Source organism: Miscanthus floridulus, chromosome 16 (genome assembly GCF_019320115.1).
Source record: "Miscanthus floridulus cultivar M001 chromosome 16, ASM1932011v1, whole genome shotgun sequence".
Taxonomy (NCBI): domain Eukaryota; kingdom Viridiplantae; phylum Streptophyta; class Magnoliopsida; order Poales; family Poaceae; genus Miscanthus; species Miscanthus floridulus.
The window spans coordinates 89,559,680-89,582,322 of record NC_089595.1 but is presented as its reverse complement, the minus strand read 5'-3'; the positions used below and the strand labels follow the sequence as shown (position 1 = coordinate 89,582,322).

Here is a 22,643-nt window from a genome sequence, read left to right as displayed (position 1 = left end):
GTTGTTTATAACCGTGGTTGGGTGTAGTAACTGTTGGATCTTTAAATTTAAATGATATTCTGAGTATAGTACATATTTGAACCATATCAACAACAACGTAGATAAATCTCGTAGAAATCCCTAATGACGATGTTAAGACAATAACGACAAGAAATTAAAATTTTTAGTGAAGCAGACCAAGACTCTCGTGCTCCTACGAGTTATAGCAATATATTTGTTAGAAGCTACAACTATAAAGTTCGACTCTAAGATAAATTACAAGCTATAACATAATCATTTCAACTCATATAAAGTCGTCTAGATCACTGCACAACAGCATATACCTTGTTAATTTGTATACAGGAGAAACGAGCTAAAACGCCCTCCATAATCCAAATCCGTTGTTCTCGAAACTCGTCGAAGAGCCGCGTGTCACAGGCTCACCGCTTTGCTACTTCTTCAGGGTTTATGCATCGTCCAAGCTGAACACGTCACCCTTGCCAAGGGTCCCTTGGTACTCCCCCAGGCTCTCCGCCGCTTTTAGCGCTTCAGTACGCGGCGCCTGCGCTGGCGCAGGCGCGCAGCCATGGCGATGAGCTGGATCCGATCGGCTCTCAAGGAGGCCCTCATCGCTCCGAAGCCGTGGGGCTCCCGCCAGTTTGCTGCCGCCGCCGCCGGCGGCGGCGAGACGCAGGCCGAGAGGGTGGCGGTGGAGATGGTCCGCTACACCCTCGGCGGCGCCGTGCACCGGAGCTCGCCAGGTTCCCCCTTCGCCCCGTCTATTTGCGCTAGTCTGCATTAGGGTTTTGAGGACTCGCTCATGTGCCCTGGACTGCTGTCGCTGGTGTGCCAGAGGAGGCGATGCGGATACTGGAGCAAGGCGCCTCGAATCTGCAGGGCGGAGGCGAGGGCAGCGCCGAGGCTGTGGGGCTGCTCATGCTCGCTATGTCCACGCTGCTCTACCGGAGGTACGGTGCGCTGCACCACTCATTTTTGTAAAATGCGAACAGATTTTTTAACCAGTTTTGCGGACTCTGCAAGGCTGCAATGTGGTGGATCCGGCCTTGGGCCAATTAATCTTGATCTGGGCGGCTAGTTATAGAGTTTTAGCTTTGTATAGGTGCAGCAGTTAGGATGATTTTGGGCATATATGATAGTATGATACTAGAGTGCAGTGGCGAAGCTAGAGCAAATTGGAGGTGTGCTTGCCTTGTGGTGCATAGCCCCCTCAGTTATATGTAGCTTCGCCCCTGCTAGAGTGAATGTGTCTACTGGTTTGCATATTGGCAATGTATTGGTGCATGGTGAGAGTCCAGATGATACATCAACGGCTCTTATTTTGCACTTTGGCTTTAAATCCAATCAAAATTTTGTCAGCTTTCGCTAACCCTGTAATATGGTGGTTTGGGCTCTTATTTTTGGGTCAATTTGGCCTCTGACCTTAAGTTGTTTAGATTTATATATATCTGCGGCATTTAGGAAGGATTTAGGCATAGCGCACATTATGTAAAGAGCAGAGGATGAGTGGATGTGTCTTCCAGAGACCAGAGTGCAAATTGGGCTATTGCTTATGCATTGGTTCATGAGATAATCTGAATCTGGAGGATAAATCATGGAGAATATACCTTTTATAGACGTTTTACATTAACATTACAACTACCTAATATGATCAATATACAATATCTGTTGTGGATAGTTACGGCTTTCATGTGGTATAATTAGGTTGAGCTAGTAGCTAAAGCACCGGATCCCATCAGAACTCCGCAGTTAAGCGTGCCTGGACGAGAGTAGTACTAGGATGGGTGACCTCCTGGGAAGTCCTCGTGTTGCATTCCCTTTTGAAGGGCGGGCCTGGTGCAAGCGGTAGAGTCTTACCGCCTGTGACCGGAAGGTCCCGGGTTCGAGTCGCGGTCTCCTCGCATTGCACAGGCGAGGGTAAGGCTTGCCACTAACACCCTTCCCCAGACCCCGCACAGAGCGGGAGCTCTCTGCACTAGGTACGCCCTTTAGTAGCTAATTATATAAAACCCCAACTGGATCCTTGATTTATTTTTCTAGTTAGATCATCCATCTTGAGCAGAGTTGAGTCGTTTCAGCAACCTCATGTTCTCTTTGTGCAGTGGAAGACGCCAAGATGCAATGGAAAAGCTCAAAGCAACCCAACAAGTTGCCCCTTCTGCAGCTTTTAGAGGTGATTTCACAACTCTACTTTATATAAGGGTAATTCTGTGTGTCTGGCAGGTTGTACAGACTGTAGATGCTTGTTGTTTAAACATCCGATACAAATAGATCATAAGTCCTACATTATCTTATGTTTTTTTTGGTATTGGTATAAATAAAAAAACAAATGCTATAGATATCAAGTGTTCTTATTTAGTGGATGATGATCCTTTGGCTTTCATGTGCCAAAAAAAGATAGATATCAGTAGAGATGTCTCTGAGAAAGTTGCCCGAAAATAGAAGTGAATAAGTTTTAGGTCTTCAGAAGACAGAGTTGGGGTTATTAATGCAGTCAAAAGTCTTTGAATGACATTTCTGATGGGGATTGTTAATTGATTCTGCAGTTGCAGCGTGGGAAGCGCTAATGGGATTACACATGGAGGCAGGGCAGGTTTGGTACTAGAAGCTCATTTAGTCTTCAGTGTCCTTATGTGAGGTTTTAAAGTATTTTGAATACAGGAGATGTCCTACTTGATTTCCCCAAATGATTTAGTTGATCTGTCAATCAAAGATGATAGCAAATGGTCTGATCAGGACCATCTTAAATTTCGGGTTAATGCTATCAGGGGACTTGTTGCACTTCTGAATGGAGAAACAGAATCAGGTTCTTTTTGATCTCATGAACGTTGTCGTTAGATCAGACTACAAAATTTGGCTTACGTTTGCTCTTTATCAGCTGCCCAGCTGTTCGTTGATTGGTGTAGAGACTTTTCTGGAGGCGAAAACCAAACACGTATAACTATCTTTGAAACAGAATATTCACATTTTTCTTTTCCATAGTGAATACTTGAGTCTCATTGATGTCCCTTCCTCAGAAAATGCTGCCATTTCATATGGTGAATATTTGCATTGTGTTGGGGATTTTCAAATGGCAGCACAAGTGTATGAGAAAATTCTCGAGGCATTTTGCATGGATGATGTGTCTGGAAACCTTTTAGCAGCTGGAAACATGGTTCCTGACGAGGCTTCTCTTGGGGTCACTTGCTCAATATGGCCAGCTTTTATCTCACTCTGGGTAAGAAACAGAATCATCTCTACCATTATTCTTTGGTTAGATATTATAGATTAACCCCAATATTTGATTTATGAACCCACAGATCATTCACCTTTTGGATTAATATCTTCCCTTTTATGGGGTCTCACCTTTTCATTTTAATCCAGGAAGTTTGCTGAGGCAGAGGATTATCTCACAAGAGCTCTACAGAAGGCTGAAGAACAATTTGGTTTGTCACAATAAGTTTGTTGAAATGAATATAAGAAAAAAGTTGCATTCAAGTGCTTGACCACAATTGAATAATCATATAATCTTTAATCCATGTAGGTGCAAACCACCCAAAGGTCGGTATTATATTGACCTGTATAGCTAGAATGTACAAAATGAAGGCAAAATCGGAAGGTTCTACTTCAATTATGGTCCAGGAGGTCTGTAAATCTTTCACTCTTTGAACAGTTTGTGTTCACTGGAAATAATTATGAATAACATTTATCCTTAATTTCTCTCTTCCTATCTATTGTACTTGTGGAAGAATTCTATTCTATCTATGTGATCTATACTTGAACACAATATATCTAATCATCTGTTTGGTTGCAGGGATTGTATAGGAAGGCCCTAGAAGTATTGAAAGCTCCTGCTATTAATTCTGAGGGTAAAAACAATGATCTTCTATCGATGACAAGGTTCCTCTTGATACATTGACATTATTTTTATTTTGCAGGTACCAGCAAGCAGGTCGATTGGAGAGATATCATCTCCCTTGCTAGAGGTTATATTTTTAAATTTGAACTATTATTATCTAATTTTTTCTACACTAAGGCTCTTATATTAGGAAATAGTCCATGAAACTCCTAACATCAGGTTACTTAGTAGTTAGTACAATAATGATGACACCATGTTTGTGAGCTGTACTGATGATCAGTTCAGTATTTGAGTTTGCTATGTAGCTCTTACAAAGCGACAGGTGGCATACTGTTTATAATCTGGTGTCACTACAATCAGTTGCATTTGAATATTTTCCTTAGTTTATTCATCCTAGCATATCCAGAACTGCATCTTCATACATTCTTCTGTCTTAAGAACCTTATTCCACCGTACATTGATATCCTAGTACAACAGGCTTGCATTGTAACCCAAATGCGAAGCTAACTATGGGAAATAATGATTTCTATTCATTTTAATTCCGAGTTCCATTATTTGCTATAGGTGTTGGCCCTTAATTAGCTAATTTTTCAGTTGATTGAACTAGAGCAGATCCATGTATATCCGTGGATTGCTCTATGCCTTCTTTTTTGAATAGAAGGTTTCCCCCGCTTTATAGATGTAAAGCGAAGAACAGTCCAGTGCAGAGTTAGGCGCCATCGCGCACAGAGCAGCCAAGCTGCCAAAAACCAACAGAAGCAGCCAAGCTGCCAAAGCTAGAGTTTAACCAGCTCCACAGCAGAAACTAAACTAGGCCTATTACATTGATCCCAGATCACATCGCTTGAGACCTCCGAAGGCTGAGCATCTGATTGCGCCAACTCTAATGAATCCTGTCTCCAACTGATCCGCGGCACCAAGCTTGCTTCTGCTCTATGCCTTCTTGTCTCCCATCGATCTGTAATAAGCCTTGCATTTGTCGGGTCCTGATAAATCTGACTTTCAACAATTTGAATATAAGCTATCTTTGCTACCAGTTCTTGTGTATAACAATTTAAATATTGCTTTATACGGATTGTTGCCTTGTGGTTTGGTCACCCATTCTTAAGATTTTGAGACAATACTTAAATTAAGCTCGACTTGCAGGTGAGTACGCGGAGCTGTTATTAATTCAGTCTAACAGGAAGGCGGAAGGTGAACGGATGAAGCAGTGGGCAGAAGATGCTTGGAGGAACCGTAGGCTAACGCTAGCACAAGCTCTAGAGTTTTCAGAACCTTCAAAGCCGACTCTCGTTGTTGACACCCGAATCGGCAGGGTCGTGTAGCTTTCAGCTAAACCATCTCATGAGATGTACCAGAAGCAATTCGTGAATGCACCTCATGTATGTAATAATAATAATATTTCGAAGTGTTGCTCCCAGTGGACTGCCTGCGCTTTGCGGGTTTGATGCGTCACTCGTCCCAGTCTGCCTGCTTGTTTTTTCCTATCACCTTTTTTTTTTGAATCTCCTACCACCTTTTTTTTTGATAAAAAATAGTTGGTCTCATCACTTGGATGTTGGAATAGATACTGATGGAACGAGTGAGTTGGACAGGTAGCAGGCCGGAAACTCGAACGAAAGACGCCCAGGCCTGCTCATGGATGGATTCTAGCTCCCGTACAGCCCAGCCCAACTGGGAACTGTCCCGAGTCCCGACTCTACACGTGTTCAAATGTTCAAGGAAAATCCCTTTCACTCTCTTCCACGATCACTCCGACATCAATGCAAAGCAAAAAAAAACAAAGGCTGCTTGGCTAATGGTATGCAGGTCAAGAGATGAGGGGGGTCTGGGAGTTCTCAACTTGAAAACCCAAAATGAAGCTTTATTAATCAAACACCTTCATAAGTTCTTCAACAGAGATGACACCTCTTGGGTCTCCTTGGTCTGGGAAAAATACTATGGAAATGGAAAATTACCTGGAGAGGTGAAAAGAGGGTCCTTTTGGTGGAGGGATGTGTTAAAGTTGCTGGATAAGTATAAGGGTATGGCAAGGGTACAGATTTGCAATGGAAAGTCCTGTTATCTCTGGGGTGATCTCTGGGAGGATGAGTTAATTTCAGCTAAATTACCAGAACTATTCTCATATGCAAAGAAAAAGAAAATTGTTTTTGCTGATGGCTTCTCTTAGATTCCTATTCACGGTTTATTCCACCTCCCCCTGTCCCAACAGGCTCATGATCAGATGTTACAACTCCAAGTGATGCTAGAACAGGTGGAACTGAGTAATTTACCAGACCGGTGGACATATATCTGGAATTCTATTCTCTTCTCAGTAAGGAAAGCTTACAAATAGTTAAGTGGTCACTTAGTTTTGCACCCGGTATACAAGTGGCTTTGGAGTTCTTGTTAGAACAAGCACAAGGTCTTTTTTTGGTTACTCATTAAGGACAGGCTAAGTAGAAGGGAACTTCTAAAAAGAAAGAACATGGTGCTCCAGGACTACAATTGCATCCTTTGTAATGGCTTCAGGGAGGAATCGCTTTGTCACTTATTTCTTGAATGTCCATTTGCCATTCAGTGCTGGGCATGGCTCAATATTCAGGTTGATAGCTCGCTGGATCCCTTCCAAATCCTCCAAACCTTCAGAGATCAGTTGCAAGTTTCTTTTGCCATGGAGATTATCATCATCATGTGCTGGACAATCTGGAAAACGAGAAATGACATGATCTTTCGACAGCTGAACCCAGACCTACAATCAGCAAAAGTAAATTTCAGGGAGGAAATGCAATTACTCCTTCTGAAACTTAAAAGAGGATTCTTGGATGGGCAATCTTTCCTAGCTTGGTCTCTTGCAGTCCTAACCCTCATTTTCTTCCTCTCCTTTTTTCCAGCGTGTTCGCTGATTGGTTTCTGGGCTGGCTGACGCTGGTTTGTTGTGAGAGAAAAACACTATTGGCTGGTTGAATAAGTCTAGCTGAAACCAACAAGCGAACATGTGTTTGTACCTGATGTCCCTACTGTCCTTTGCTGTCCTCCTGTTTTGCTGTACATTTCTTTTTGGAATTTGAACTCCTTTTGAGCGACGGCCCTGTCCGGCTTTCTTCATATTCGGCTTGTTCGGTTTCTTTTTTCAGTTGGAATAGTATTTTTCTCATAACAATTCAGCTGAAAGAGTGTTTTTAGTCAGTTTCAGCCAAGTTTCAGACCCGAGAACGGACGGGCTGGGGGCTGTTTAATAAATACGCGGTGTAAACCCCTCCGGTTTCTATATAAAAAAAATCACTCCGACCCGGGGGGCCGACAATCCGGGCCCACATGACAGTGAGGCATCGACGATATTTTTAGGAGCCAATCGGCCACCGCACGAGGTCGGGCCCGCGAGAACGCAGCTTTTAAATTCGCTGTCGAGCCGCTGTCGCTTGGGAGTCGCGAGCATCAACCCGACGCTGCCACGCGTACCGCCGGCCCCGCTAATCACAGGCGCCTTCCCCCACGCCGCTTGTACTCTCCGCTGACAGCGGTAGCATCAAGCATTCACAGCCGACATGTGGTTCCCTCCGCCAACAGCCGGCGCTCTGTCCCCTCCACGTGTAGGGTTGCCACGGGCGGCAGGCCCCCCCGCCTGATGGCGCCTCCTCCGGTCCTCCCGCGTGGGAGAGGGAGAGCACGGCACGGTGTTCTTATTGCTCTGGCGCCCCTACCCTCGCGCTCGGAGGCTCACGCGTCCAATATAATCGCCGCACACGGGTGGGTCGAGGAGACGGGAAGGAGGCGCGACCAAAAATCTAGCGCGCGCGCGCGACGTCGTTGCGGTGGCATTGCGTCTCGGCCTCCTTGCGTGCGTACGCCGGGGACCGGAGCCGATCCTGCCCCGCCTCGCCTTCGCACGCCATGGCCGAGATTTGCTGCGAGGAGACCAAGTCGACCCCGCCGGCGTCGGCTTCGGCCATCACGGCGCTTGCCAGGCGCCGCCCCAGGGTGGAAATGGCCGTGGCCGAGGCATGCCGCTCCAGCACCACGCCGCCCGCGGACGAGGGTGGCGGTGCCAGTGACACGCCCACACGGTGCGGCAAGCGGCGGAGGGTGGCGTGCGCGGCGCCCGCGCGCTCGTGCCAGAGGCCCCGGACGACGGGGTTCGGCTCGACTTGGTGGCCGAGGTACGGCGTCACCTCGGTCTGCGGCCTCCGTCGCGAGATGGAGGATGCCGTGTCCATCAGTCTGGACTTCCTGCGCGGCGCCGCCGACCCCTCCTCCGGCAAGCACCATTTCTACGGTGTCTTTGACGGTCACGGTTGCTGCCATGTATGCGCGCTCAACTCGTGTCATAACTCGTAAGCGGCGAGCGATCCAGCGAATGCGTGTCAATAGTGCTGACTGCTGAGCGGGTGGTGTTCTTGTGCCATCAGGTGGCCAGGATGTGCCAAGACAGGATGCACGCGCTTGTCGCGGACGAGTACAAGAAGGCGGGCTCCGGCAAGAGTGCCTCGGCAGCGGCGGAGCCCGCCTGGGAAGAGGTGATGAAGAAGGGGTTCGCGCGGATGGATGATGAAGCTGCGAGCCGGGCCACGAGCCGCAGCAGCAACGGCGGCCTCGCCTGCCGCTGTGAGCTGCAGAAGCCTGCGCGGTGCGACCACGCGGGCTCAACCGCCGTAGTCGCGGTTGTCAGCCCCACCAGCGTAGTCGTCGCCAACGCCGGCGACTCCCGCGCTGTCCTTTCCCGCGCCGGCGTCCCCGTGCCCCTATCGGTCGACCACAAAGTAAGCTTTTGCATCCTTAATTGCTCGTACGAGCACGACACTAGTCGTCTCACCGCACCGGTCACCACCGCCTTGCTCGATCGCCTGCTGTTTCGTGTTCTTCTTACCTTATCCGTTTGCTTCAGCCTGACCGGCACGACGAGCTAGAGCGCATCCAGGAGGCGGGTGGCCGCGTCATCTACTGGGACGGCGCAAGAGTGCTTGGCGTCCTTGCCATGTCTCGAGCCATCGGTGAGCGCCGCGCGCTTTTTTCGAAAATCTGAGCTTTCTGTCCAACCAATCGTTACGAATGCCATTTGCCATTCAGACCGCCGTGCTGAGTTTGAAATTGTTTGGGCGCGCAGGTGACGGTTACCTGAAGCCGTTCGTGACGGCGGAGCCGGAGGTGACGGTGACGGAGCGGACGGACGACGACGAGTGCCTGATCCTGGCGAGCGACGGGCTGTGGGACGTGGTGACCAACGAGATGGCGTGCGACGTCGTCCGGGCCTGCTTCCGTAGCAACGGCCCGCCGTCGCCGCCTGGCGCGCGGCCGAACGGCGAGCTCCCGTCCGCTGCCGGGGCAGGGGCAGGGCGGGAAGGAGACGGCGCCGCGGCGGTGAAGGGCGTGGACAAGGCCGACTCCGACAGGGCGTGCTTCGACGCGGCCCTGCTGCTTGCGAAGCTCGCGCTCGCGCGCCGGAGCACGGATAACGTCAGCGTCGTCGTCGTCGATCTCCGGCGGAGGTGCTGAAGTACTGATTCTAGGGGCTCGATTACAATGTACACCCACCCACCGATGTTTCGTCTCTTGTTTTCTTACTATGCTATTGATGGATGTGGATTAATAAAGTCTAATTCTCTAATCTGCGCAAATCTTAATTGTAGATAGATACTATGAGTCTCAGTATGATTAGCGGATCGCGAGTTCCGGAGTTCGTCGCAATCAACACATTGGATTATGTATGTCTGGATGCTCTGGCAGATACAGAACAATTGGTTAATCGAGTTACGTGGGAGTACTTACTTCTGATAGAAATTAAATTAGAACCCCGTTAGTGTCATGTGACCTGTCGCGATTAAGTTACGCGAGAGGCGGGCATTACATGCATGATTGGTCACTAGATCGTTAACAAGGTCTCATGCTTCAATTATTCTGATCGATACAATCAAACTCCTCTGTCAAAGGCACCACTCTCGCATGGACTTGGTCACGATACACACGGCCTTCGAGTGTTTCACACAACAGTGTCCCCCCCCCCCCCCCTCCCCCCCAAAAAAAAACACTCGAGTACTCACTATGTTTACAGTATATACAGTAATACCAGAAAAACAACAGTTCACACACGAAGCGCGACCGCCATTCGTGTACGAGAGCTCACTCCTTCCCTATGCCGTGGGACATGTTGTAAATCCCGCGCCCCTGCACCAAACAACGAGACGTCGGTCGATCAGCACAGAACTTATCCTATAGTGTTTTTTTCTGACATGAAAACAGCATCAAACCGGTTTATCAACCGAACAGCATCTGGCGGCTAGTGCTGCGCGCTGTACTTACAACGAGGTACATGCTGGAGACTGCGAGGGCGAGCGGGATGGCGACGGAGGTGATCACGTCGTAGCGGCCCTTGAGGTACGTCGGCTTGTGGACGCTCTGGAAGTACCTCTGCTTCTCCAGGATCTTCTCCCGCGGCCGGAACGGCGGTTCCGGCTCCGACGACGTCGTCGGCGCCAGCGGCGACATTCGCTCTCGAGTTGTACACAGGCTTCGCACCCGAGATCACTGACCAGAGTTATGATCTGTCGAAGCAAGTAGTACTAGTCAGGAAGCAAGGTAAGCACCAAAGCGAAGGATGTGGATAAAAGCTGGACCGCTGCACGGGAGCATCTCTATCTTTAATAGGGGGCCGAGTCCTCGACCAGAAACCCCCAGAAACGGCTCAAGAAAAAGCAAAGATACGGTGCACAACGATTTGACGTCCAAAATGGTCCGGAATGTTCCGCGGTTCGCTGGAACCAGGGTCTAGGGGTAGGGACACAAGTACACAACACAGCTGACAGGACCCCTGCTTCACGAAACGCTCCGGCCTCCTGCCGAACTCTTCTGCTCGTGTTTCCGTTTGAACTGGACCTGACAAAGTTGGCACTGACCGGGCCCATACCATTCTCGAATTAGGCCCATCTTGGAAGGCCAGGTAATAATTGCTTTCGATCCCGGACCGCGCGTGCAACGCAAGAGCGCGTGCTCGTCGTCTCCGTGGCGGGTTAGCCTACGGCTGGTGTGCGCCCAGCAACCCGTCCTCGGACTTCTGGCGCCCGAACGTTTGATCCGAGCGTGAGCGTCCGCATAGTGCCCACACAAAAAAGTGAACGAGGACCTAGCGTGTCGGGTTCGCGAAGAAGCACATCAGCAATGGGTATGCGCCGCCCTGATCGTCGTCTACGCCGCCCCGGACGTCGTCCGCTTCCTACGTGTTCCCTATGTGCAATATCCGATCTACTTTTGAAACATACAGATGCAACAGTTGCAATATATAAAAGAAGACAGATGAAACACTCACGAAAACGTCTGAAAAACATTTGAAAACCGTGCAATATATACTAAAACACTTGCAAACATATGTATGAAATACCTCAAAATACTTGAAACATATGCCTGCAACATGTATGTATATGCAACATCCAGATTTACTTTTGCAACATCCAGACAAAATACTTGCAACATTCGTCTGAACAGATGAAACATACAGTTGAAACATACGTGTATAGACATGTATAACATCTCAATCTACTTTTGCCACATCGATATACAACACTTGCAACATACACATGTAAAATACTTAATACGTACTAGTGCAACATGCGCTTTCAACGTAGCATTTACTTGTTGCTTGGACGAATAGAAGCTCGTTGATACGGAGCTCGACGTTGCGGAGTGGCATAAAGGTTGCGGGTGTGAAGCTCGTTGGTGGCACGAATCTTGGCAGGGATGGAGGCAGACACATGGAGCGCGGCCACGACGGGAAACACGGGTCCGAGCTAAGTTAGCGAGCGCCTAGCGCGGCGTGGGCGAGTGGGTGTGGCGCGAGTGGGAACGGCATGGGTGAGGGCGGAGTCCGTTCCACGAGCAGAGTCAGCGGGCAATGCGGCTGCGGACGAAGACGGCGTGGACGAGTGCGGGTCCGTCCGACGGCCGGCCGGCCTGTAAGGAGCGTTTGCGTTGCAATATTTAGGTAGCGTTGGTTTTGGGCTGAGGAGCACACCCTTCAAAGTAGTCCCACTTCACTGTGTTTCATAGAAGAGTTCGCCACCTCGACATCTTCTTGTGCCAGTCTACGTCGTGCTGGTGCTTGTGCTCGCATGCGTGGCACTCAGGGGATTGCTGGTTTGATGTGTGGTCGTGCAAATCAGCAAATGCGTGGCCTTAGCAGGCAACGACACATGGCGTGGTGCGCGCATGGATGCAGCAACATGCTGAGGCCATGACTAGGGCCTGTTTGCTTCCCTGACTTGGTATCACGCGTTCGTGTTTGAGCCAACGTGGCTCGGAGGTCGCGTTTTGCCAACCGCGGGGTGTAGTTATTTTTCTCGCGTTCTACGCCGTGGGCAATTTCCGGTCGCGCATTGGTCGCGCGGCGTTCGGCGGGATTATCTCGCTCAACCGAGATGCGAACGCGGGAGAACTCGGAAACAAACACGCTCTAGGCCCCGCGAGTTGCAGCGCGACCTGTGTCATAAAAATGCCAACGTTGCAAAGTAATTAATGGTAAAGAAACAATGCATTAGGAGTGCTCTAATAAGCCAACGTTGTACCACGCTAATTAGGGGTCATTTGGCATTCGCTCATCAGTGCTTCGGCCCGGCCCCAAATTCACTATAGCGAGCCCTGTTGTATGGAGCCACTGTTCTATCTCTTCCTCAAATCAACGTGGAGCTAAGAGAAGCCGCCGGAACCGCAAAAGTCCTTCCAAACAGGTTCTTAGTCCATCCGCACGCAGGTGGCAGGCCCTGAAAGGTCGCGCGCTCTGCCATGATCACGAGCTACAGCTATCACGCGATAGCTTGTGTGCGTGCTTAAAAGAAACAAAAAAAAAAAGCTTCTTCCTTAACACAGAAACTGAACGCTAAGCAATTTTCAGTTTTTCTTCCTTGCACCAAGCTACACACATCGATGTTCGCCTAAGCAATCGTCTACTCCCTCCGTCGCAGAAAAAAGTCATTGCGGGGTACATTCAGGTCAATCTTTCTCAATTTTAACTAGATTTATAGAAATACATGCAAAATTTATATCTCTAAATAAATTATTATGAAAATATTCAATAATCTATCTAATGATACTAATTATGTGTTATAAATATTAATATTATTTTTATATATAATTAGTCAAAGTTAAAAAAGGTGCTTTCTCGGAAAGTGAGAACAACTTCTATTTTGAGACAGAGAGAGTAGTTTGTCTGTGCCTTTTAAATGCTATACAGTGATCTGTTGTCTCTTTTTAATTGGTTATTTAACCCGTTTAAACAACCGTTTTGTCGGTTTAAGTGTATGCTTACACTGAATAATAGCTAAACGGTAAGCGACCAACTATTTATCGTTTATCATTTTGGCTGATCCATTCTCCCCTTGTTTCAGCTTATTTCACCTTATTCTCTCTCATAGAACACTATTGAATCATCCGAAAACGTATCAGCCGAATAGGCCCATAGGATTAGCATACACTAGAGGATCGGAGAGATACACATGATGCATGCTTTATTGAACCCTCCACTCTCAAGATCAACACAGACGCACACTACGCCAGATTCGCACAGTAGGAACGGGAGCGTTTTTACTGTAGGGGCGGCTGGGGTTGGGGGCGCCCCTACAGTGGGCGTCCTCGGGCCCTAGCAGCCTAGCCGCCCCTACAGATGGCACTGTAGGGGCGGCTGGTAACCTGAGCCGCCCCTACAGTTGGGGCTGATCTGTAGGGGCGGCCCAATCACTAGCCGCCTCTACTGTACCCAACTGTAGGGGTGGCTGAATCACCAGCCGCCCCTACGGATGGCGTACGAATAAATAGCAGCCAAAATTTAAAAGGTTCAAATTTAGTTAAATAACAATATGACCAAAATAAAAGTTGTAGATTTTGATGAGTTGAACAACTTTTGTATTCATCACTTTTACATCTGTAATCATTTAGAGTTTGAAAATTTGGTTTAAACTTGTCAAATTTCAAACTTCAAATTTAAAATGTGTAAAACATTGTCACATCCAAGTTTGATCAAACTTAAATGCTGAAGCATGATTTTAGAAATTTTTAAGAAAAAAACCCATCACATTTGGAGTTAGTATGAGTGAGAAAAACTAGTTACAAAGTTTACCCAAAGATTAAAAAGAGAAATCACACTGTTATAGATGATCCTTACATGATCATAGTGAACAGTGTGATTTTCTTTTTTTAATCTGTGGATCAACTTTGTAACTAGTTTTTCTTCCTCATACTAATTCCAAATCTGATGGTTTTTCCCCTAAAAATTTCTAAAATCATTCTCAATCAATTTATTTTGTTGGTTTTGTCAATATATGAATATGAAAAGTTTGAGCAATTTAAATTTTGAATTTCAAAAAAATGCAACTTCAGACAAGATTTTGGTACCCCAAATGATTTCAGCTGAAAAAGTGATAAATACCATAGTTCAATAACTTATCAAGATCTACAACTTTTGTATTGGTCATTTCTTCATATGACAAAGTGGTACTGACATTGTTCACAAATGTGACACATCTCTCATATGGTTTTATAAACTATATAAGACATGTGTAAGATTAGTAAATAATATGTGCTAAGAATTTATCAAATAAAGAAATGATCAAAATAAAAGTTGCAGATATTCATGAGTTGAACAACTTTGGTATTCATCACTTTTTATGCTGAAATCAATTTGGGTCTCAAATTTTGGTTCGAACTTGTCGTTTTTTAAAATTTTAAATTTAAAAGGTTTAAATTTTGTCAAATGACAAGATGACTAAAATAAAAGTTATAGATATTAATGAGTTGAACAACTTTGGTATTCATCACTTTTTATGTTGAAATCATTTTGGGTCTCAAATTTTGGTTCGAATTTGTTGGTGTTTTGGACCGGGGATCCTCAACCAACTAGTAAATTTGTACTGCATGTTCCTGATCCTGGTTGGTGATACAAAGAGACACAAAGTTTATACTAGTTCGGGCAATTGGTGCCCTACATCCAGTTTGAGAGATCGATCTTGTATTCCTTGCACCGAAGTGCTTATAGTAGGGGGTTACAAGCTGGGTGAGAGAGAGAGAGCTAGTCCCAGGTCTCGGTGTGGAGTGATGCAGACTGCTTGAGGCGTTGCTCTCAGACAGTAGGGAAGTGTGCGTGTTACAGAGTGTTGCTTTTGGTGGGTGCTTGTGTCCCCCTAGAAATGGCCCAAGTCCTTTCCTTTTATAGTTGAAGGGAGGACAAGGGTAGTACGTGTGCTAACTATACGATGTCGTGTGAACGGAGGCGGCGTGTCCGAGCCCTGTAGCCTGTTCCTGTAGCGGCGTGGTCGTCGAAGTGGTCTGTCCTTGAAGTACTGGAGCGACGTGCTGGTCACATCCGATCCTGTGCGTCATAGGAGCTCCAGGGCTACCTCAAAGCGGGCGCGGCGGTTGACATGCGGGTCGCTGTAGATTGTTGGCGCGCGAAGCCGAGGCTCGGTTGGTGCCGAGGCCGAACCGTGGGGGGGCCTCGGTAGACGTGAATCTCGAGATAGCCGAGACCCTGACGTAGAGTGCCGAGGCCCGGAGGGAGCGGTCGTTCTGGTACGCTGGTTCGGAGGTGACGATGACCTGGGCCAGACTTCTCATGCCGCGTTGTCGTCGGGGCGGGGATTGCGGGGCATAGTGTAGTGCAGGCGTTGATCGTGGGCACAGCGCCAGAACACAGTGGCCGGTAATCCCCGCCGCACCCTGTCTTAGCCGGTATGGCGTTGATGCGACTTCTCGTCCCGTCGGCCACTCCGTGGTGTTGAGCCGTCGTTCGGCTGAGATTGCGGGAGTGGTTGACTTATTAATAGGACGTGACATGCTGTCGGGAAGACTGGTCGAGGCGGGAGCGACGGGTTATTGACAAGCCAATCTCGAGCGATATGGAGAATAGCTGTCTCATTCGAGGCTGGACGCACGGGGCCTTGGGTGAGACGGAGATTGGGCTCCTTGCCGAGGCCTCCCGCGAGAGGACTCGCGTGAGGCAGAGATTTCGTCAAAGCGTCGAGACCTCCCGTGCGAGGCCTAAGGCGAGGCGGAGAGCCGTGGGCTCGGACGGGGCCGGTGATGAACCCATGGCTTATCTTCTGGCTTCGCTGTTGATAGGATTTAAGTGACTCTTTTGGTGTACGCTCGGGGTACCCCGTTTTATGGTACCCGACAGAATTTGTCATTTTTGAAAATTTCAAATTTGAAAGGTTCAAATTTAGTCAAATGATAATATGACCAAAATAAAAGTTGTAGATCTTGATGAGTTGAACAACTTTTGTATTCATCACTTTTATATCTGAAATCATTTAGGGTTTGAAAATTTGGTTTTAACTTGTCAAATTTCAAATTTCAAATTTTAAAATGTGAAACCATTGTCACATCCAAGTTTGATCAAACGTAAATGCTGAAGCATGATTTTAGAAATTTTTAGAAAAAAACCCATCACATTTGGAGTTAGTATGAGGGAGAAAAACTAGTTACAGTGCTTACCCATAGATTAAAAAGAGAAATCACACGGTTCTAGATGATCCTTACATGATCATAGTGAACAGTGTGATTTCTTTTTTTAATCTATGGGTCAACTTTGTAACTAGTTTTTCTTCCTCATACTAACTCCAAATCTGATGATTTTTTTCGGTAAATTTTCTAAAATCATTCTCTATCAATTTATTTTGTTGGTTTTGTCAATATATACATATGAAAAGTTTGAGCAATTTAAATTTTGAATTTCAAAAAAATGCAACTTCAGACAAGATTTTGGTACCCCAAATGATTTCAGCTGAAAAAGTGATAAATACCATAGTTCAATAACTTATCAAGATCTACAACTTTTGTATTGGTCATTTCTTCATATGACAAAGTGGTACTGACATTGTTCACAAATGTGACACATCTCTCATATGGTTTTATAAACTATATAAGACATGTGTAAGATTAGTAAATAATATGTGCGAAGAATTTATCAAATAAAGAAATGACCAAAATAAAAGTTGCAGATATTCATGAGTTGAACAACTTTGGTATTCATCACTTTTTATGTTGAAATCAATTTGGGTCTCAAATTTTGGTTCGAAATTGTCGTTTTTCAAAATTTTAAATTTAAAAGGTTCAAATTTTGTCAAATGACAAGATGACTAAAATAAAAGTTATAGATATTAATGAGTTGAACAACTTTGGTATTCATCACTTTTTTGTTGAAATCATTTTGGGTCTCAAATTTTGGTTCGAATTTGTTGGTGTTTTGGACCGGGGGATCCTCAACCAACTAGTAAATTTGTACTGCATGTTCCTGATCCCGGTTGGTGATACAAAGAGACACAAAGTTTATACTGGTTCGGGCAATTGGTGCCCTACATCCAGTTTGAGAGATCGATCTTGTATTCCTTGCACCGAAGTGCTTGTAGTAGGGGGTTACAAGCTAGGTGAGAGAGAGAGCTAGTCCCAGGTCTCGGCGTGGAGTGATGCAGACTGCTTGAGGCGTTGCTCTCAGGCAGTAGGGAAGTGTGCGTGTTACAGAGTGTTGCTTTTGGTGGGTGCTTGTGTCCCCCTAGAAATGGCCCAAGTCCTTTCCTTTTATAGTTGAAGGGAAGACAAGGGTAGTACGTGTGCTAACTATACGATGTCGTGCGAACGGAGGCGGCGTGTCCGAGTCCTGTAGCCTGTTCCTGTAGCGGCGTGGTCGTCGAAGTGGTCTGTCCTTGAAGTGCTGGAGCGACGTGCTGGTCACATCTGATCCTGTGTGCCATAGGAGCTCCAGGGCTACCTCGAAGCGGGCGCGGCGGTCGACATGCGGGTCGCTGTAGATTGTTGGTGCGCGAAGCTGAGGCTCGGTTGGTGCCGAGGCCGAACCGTGGGGGGGGGGGCTCGGCAGACATGAATCTTGAGATAGCCGAGACCCTAGCGTAGAGTGCCGAGGCTCGGAGGGAGCGGTCGTTCTGGTACGCTGGTTCGGAGGTGACGATGACCCGGGCCAGACTTCTCATGCCGCGTTGTCATCGGGGCGGGGATTGCGGGGCATAGTGTAGTGCAGGCGCTGATCGTGGGCACAGCGCCAGAACACAGTGGCCGGTAATCCCCGCTGCACCCTGTCTTAGCCGGTATGGCGTTGATGCGACTTCTCGTCCCGTCGGCCACTCCGTGGTGTTGAGCCGTCGTTCGGCTGAGATTGCAGGAGTGGTTGACTTATTAATAGGACGTGACATGCTGTCGGGAAGACTGGTCGAGACGGGAGCGATGGGTTATTGACAAGCCAGTCTCGAGCGATATGGAGAATAGCTGTCTCATTCAAGGCTGGACGCACGGGGCCTTGGGTGAGACGGAGATTGGGCTCCTTGCCGAGGCCTCCCGCGAGAGGCCTCGCGCGAGGCAGAGATTTCGTCAAAGCGTCGAGACCTCCCGTGCGAGGCCTAAGGCGAGGCGGAGAGCCGTGGGCTCAGACGGGGCCGGTGATGAACCCATGGCTTATCTTCTGGCTTCGCTGTTGATAGGATTTAAGTGACTCTTTTGGTGTACGCTCGGGGTACCCTGTTTTATGGTACCCGACAGAATTTGTCATTTTTTAAAATTTCAAATTTGAAAGGTTCAAATTTAGTCAAATGATAATATGACCAAAATAAAAGTTGTAGATCTTGATGAGTTGAACAACTTTTGTATTCATCACTTTTATATCTGAAATCATTTAGGGTTTGAAAATTTGGTTTTAACTTGTCAAATTTCAAATTTCAAATTTTAAAATGTGAAACCATTGTCACATCCAAGTTTGATCAAACGTAAATGCTGAAGCATGATTTTAGAAATTTTTAGAAAAAAACCCATCACATTTGGAGTTAGTATGAGGGAGAAAAACTAGTTACAGTGCTTACCCATAGATTAAAAAGAGAAATCACACGATTCTAGATGATCCTTACATGATCATAGTGAACAGTGTGATTTCTTTTTTTAATCTGTGGGTCAACTTTGTAACTAGTTTTTCTTCCTCATACTAACTCCAAATCTGATGATTTTTTTCGGTAAATTTTCTAAAATCATTCTCTATCAATTTATTTTGTTGGTTTTGTCAATATATACATATGAAAAGTTTGAGCAATTTAAATTTTGAATTTCAAAAAAATGCAACTTCAGACAAGATTTTGGTACCCCAAATGATTTCAGCTGAAAAAGTGATAAATACCATAGTTCAATAACTTATCAAGATCTACAACTTTTGTATTGGTCATTTCTTCATATGACAAAGTGGTACTGACATTGTTCACAAATGTGACACATCTCTCATATGGTTTTATAAACTATATAACACATGTGTAAGATTAGTAAATAATATGTGCGAAGAATTTATCAAATAAAGAAATAACCAAAATAAAAGTTGCAGATATTCATGAGTTGAACAACTTTGGTATTCATCACTTTTTATGTTGAAATCAATTTGGGTCTCAAATTGTGGTTCGAAATTGTCGTTTTTCAAAATTTTAAATTTAAAAGGTTCAAATTTTGTCAAATGACAAGATGACTAAAATAAAAGTTATAGATATTAATGAGTTGAACAACTTTGGTATTCATCACTTTTTTGTTGAAATCATTTTGGATCTCAAATTTTGGTTCGAATTTGTTGGTGTTTTGGACCGGGGGATCCTCAACCAACTAGTAAATTTGTACTGCATGTTCCTGATCCCGGTTGGTGATACAAAGAGACACAAAGTTTATACTGGTTCGGGCAATTGGTGCCCTACATCTAGTTTGAGAGATCGATCTTGTATTCCTTGCACCGAAGTGCTTGTAGTAGGGGGTTACAAGCTGGGTGAGAGAGAGAGCTAGTCCCAGGTCTCGGCGTGGAGTGATGCAGACTGCTTGAGGCGTTGCTCTCAGGTAGTAGGGAAGTGTGCGTGTTACAGAGTGTTGCTTTTGGTGGGTGCTTATGTCCCCCTAGAAATGGCCCAAGTCCTTTCCTTTTATAGTTGAAGGCAAGACAAGGGTAGTACGTGTGCTAACTATACGATGTCATGCGAACGGAGGCGGCGTGTTCGAGCCCTGTAGCCTGTTTCTGTAGCGGCGTGGTCGTCGAAGTGGTCTGTCCTTGAAGTGCTGGAGCGACGTGCTGGTCACATCCGATCCTGTGCGTCATAGGAGCTCCAGGGCTACCTCGAAGCAGGCGCGGCGGTCGACATGTGGGTCGCTGTAGATTGTTGGTGCGCGAAGCTGAGGCTCGGTTGGTGCCGAGGCCGAACCGTGGGGGGGGGCCTCGGCAGACATGAATCTCGAGATAGCCGAGACCCTAGCGTAGAGTGCCGAGGCTCGGAGGGAGCGGTCATTCTGGTACGCTGGTTCGGAGGTGACGATGACCCGGGCCAGACTTCTCATGCCGCGTTGTCGTCGGGGCGGGGATTGTGGGGCATAGTGTAGTGCAGGCGCTGATCGTGGGCACAGCGCCAGAACACAGTGGCCGGTAATCCCCGCTGCACCCTGTCTTAGCCGATATGGCGTTGATGCGACTTCTCGTCCCATCGGCCACTCCGTGGTGTTGAGCCGTCGTTCGGCTGAGATTGCGGGAGTGGTTGACTTATTAATAGGACGTGACATGCTGTCGGGAAGACTGGGCGAGACGGGAGCGACGGGTTATTGACAAGCCAGTCTCGAGCGATATGGAGAATAGCTGTCTCATTCGAGGCTGGACGCACGGGGCCTTGGGTGAGACGGAGATTGGGCTCCTTGCCGAGGCCTCCCGCGAGAGGCCTCGCGCGAGGCAGAGATTTCGTCAAAGCGTCGAGACCTCCCGTGCGAGGCCTAAGGCGAGGCGGAGAGCCGTGGGCTCGGACGGGGCCGGTGATGAACCTATGGCTTATCTTCTGGCTTCGCTGTTGATAGGATTTAAGTGACTCTTTTGGTGTACGCTCGGGGTACCCCGTTTTATGGTACCCGACAGAATTTGTCATTTTTTAAAATTTCAAATTTGAAAGGTTCAAATTTAGTCAAATGATAATATGACCAAAATAAAAGTTGTAGATCTTGATGAGTTGAACAACTTTTGTATTCATCACTTTTATATCTGAAATCATTTAGGGTTTGAAAATTTGGTTTTAACTTGTCAAATTTCAAATTTCAAATTTTAAAATGTGAAACCATTGTCACATCCAAGTTTGATCAAACGTAAATGCTGAAGCATGATTTTAGAAATTTTTAGAAAAAAACCCATCACATTTGGAGTTAGTATGAGGGAGAAAAACTAGTTACAGTGCTTACCCATAGATTAAAAAGAGAAATCACACGGTTCTAGATGATCCTTACATGATCATAGTGAACAGTGTGATTTCTTTTTTTAATCTGTGGGTCAACTTTGTAACTAGTTTTTCTTCCTCATACTAACTCCAAATCTGATGATTTTTTTCGGTAAAATTTTCTCAAATCATTCTCTATCAATTTATTTTGTTGGTTTTATCAATATATACATATGAAAAGTTTGAGCAATTTAAATTTTGAATTTCAAAAAAATGCAACTTCAGACAAGATTTTGGTACCCCAAATGATTTCAGCTGAAAAAGTGATAAATACCATAGTTCAATAACTTATCAAGATCTACAACTTTTGTATTGGTCATTTCTTCATATGACAAAGTGGTACTGACATTGTTCACAAATGTGACACATCTCTCATATGGTTTTATAAACTATATAAGACATGTGTAAGATTAGTAAATAATATGTGCGAAGAATTTATCAAATAAAGAAATGACCAAAATAAAAGTTGCAGATATTCATGAGTTGAACAACTTTGGTATTCATCACTTTTTATGTTGAAATCAATTTGGGTCTCAAATTTTGGTTCGAAATTGTCGTTTTTCAAAATTTTAAATTTAAAAGGTTCAAATTTTGTCAAATGACAAGATGACTAAAATAAAAGTTGTAGGTATTAATGAGTTGAACAACTTTGGTATTCATCACTTTTTATGTTGAAATCATTTTGGATCTCAAATTTTGGTTCGAACTTGTCATTTTTTAAAATTTCATATTTGAAAGGTTCAAATTTAGTCAAATGACAAGATGACCAAAATAAAAGTTGTAGATCTTGATGAGTTGAAAAACTTTGGTGTTTATCAAATTTTATTTTAGATCATTTGGTGTCTCAAAATTATTTTAGTAGTTTTGATTTTAATTTTTTAAAATTTTAATTTTTTTCCGTTTGTAAAGGTTCAATTTTGCAATTTTAAACTGTTGTAGTTGTTTTAGTTATTGTATATGTAAATATATCTATTAAAGATAATTATAGAATTTTGTACTGTATTATTTATTATTTATATGCGAATAATTCATTTTGATTTAGAATTTTGAAAAAAAAATCAACTGTGTAGGGACGCTCGCTCCAATCTCACCGTCCCCACGCGCAGCGTTCGGCAATCCTACGCCCGTGCGTTGCTCGTCTTGCACTCCTTTCGCCCCCACACCCACACCTACCTCTGCCTCTATGCCCGTCGCCCACACCACTGGTGTGCGCACTAGCCACGGCCACGCCCTAAATGGCCCGAGCGCTCAGATCCGGCCACCGCCCCTCCGCTCCCACTCTCTCTCCCCTCCACCGCCGTCGCCACCTCCCCTCTTCCTCCTCTACTGCCACCGCGCCTCCCCCTCCCCACAACCACGACGGCACCACAGAGGCCAGATGTGGTGAGGAGGCAGGCATGCGGAGGAGGCTCCTCCCCTTGTTGGATTTGGACCAGTGCCGGATGGCAAGGGGAAGCAGCCAAAGGTGATTTCGCCGCAACTTCAGCCGCCCCCACTCACCAACCCTAACCAGACGAGCAAGGCGGCCGCCACGTCCACGAAGGTCCAGAGCTTCTGTGTCGAGGAGGAGGATCGTCGGA

At 46.1% G+C, this 22,643-nt stretch overlaps 2 protein-coding genes and 2 pseudogenes across 4 annotated transcripts; 3 read left to right on the top strand and 1 right to left on the bottom strand.

Moving 5' to 3' along the window:
* The first annotated feature begins 406 nt into the window (after positions 1 to 406).
* On the top strand, positions 407 to 5,243 carry LOC136511536 (uncharacterized; annotated as a pseudogene).
* Positions 1,701 to 1,814, top strand: LOC136514511 (5S ribosomal RNA; annotated as a pseudogene).
* A 1,893-nt stretch (positions 5,244 to 7,136) lies between the features above and the next one.
* LOC136511535 (probable protein phosphatase 2C 49) lies at positions 7,137 to 9,693 on the top strand. Of its 3 annotated transcripts, none has more exons than XM_066505577.1 (5): positions 7,137 to 8,119; positions 8,224 to 8,574; positions 8,700 to 8,805; positions 8,919 to 9,336; positions 9,446 to 9,693. In XM_066505577.1, the coding sequence occupies exons 1-4, from the start codon at positions 7,709 to 7,711 to the stop codon at positions 9,305 to 9,307; spliced, it is 1,257 nt and encodes a 418-aa protein (XP_066361674.1). In that variant the 5' UTR covers positions 7,137 to 7,708; the 3' UTR covers positions 9,308 to 9,336; positions 9,446 to 9,693. The 3 variants fall into 3 exon arrangements, with proteins under 3 accessions (XP_066361674.1, XP_066361673.1, XP_066361672.1); XM_066505576.1 differs by having other exon boundaries at positions 9,442 to 9,693; XM_066505575.1 differs by lacking the exon at positions 9,446 to 9,693 and having other exon boundaries at positions 7,140 to 8,119; positions 8,919 to 9,419.
* A 114-nt stretch (positions 9,694 to 9,807) lies between these two features.
* LOC136511537 (uncharacterized) lies at positions 9,808 to 11,070 on the bottom strand. Its single transcript, XM_066505578.1, has 2 exons — positions 10,112 to 11,070; positions 9,808 to 9,976 (listed from the first exon to the last, which is right to left on the bottom strand). The coding sequence occupies exons 1-2, from the start codon at positions 10,295 to 10,297 to the stop codon at positions 9,932 to 9,934; spliced, it is 231 nt and encodes a 76-aa protein (XP_066361675.1). The 5' UTR covers positions 10,298 to 11,070; the 3' UTR covers positions 9,808 to 9,931.
* Positions 11,071 to 22,643: the final 11,573 nt, after the last annotated feature.

Coding starts and splice junctions, on each gene's coding strand:
- LOC136511535 (XM_066505577.1), top strand. CDS start 7,709: ATGGCCGAGATTTGCTGCGAGGAGACCAAGTCGACCCCGCCGGCGTCG. Junction 8,120..8,223: donor ACGGTCACGGTTGCTGCCAT/GTATGCGCGCTC, acceptor TTGTGCCATCAG/GTGGCCAGGATGTGCCAAGA. Junction 8,806..8,918: donor TGCCATGTCTCGAGCCATCG/GTGAGCGCCGCG, acceptor TTGGGCGCGCAG/GTGACGGTTACCTGAAGCCG.
- LOC136511537 (XM_066505578.1), bottom strand. CDS start 10,297: ATGTCGCCGCTGGCGCCGACGACGTCGTCGGAGCCGGAACCGCCGTTC. Junction 9,977..10,111: donor TCTCCAGCATGTACCTCGTT/GTAAGTACAGCG, acceptor TGTTTGGTGCAG/GGGCGCGGGATTTACAACAT.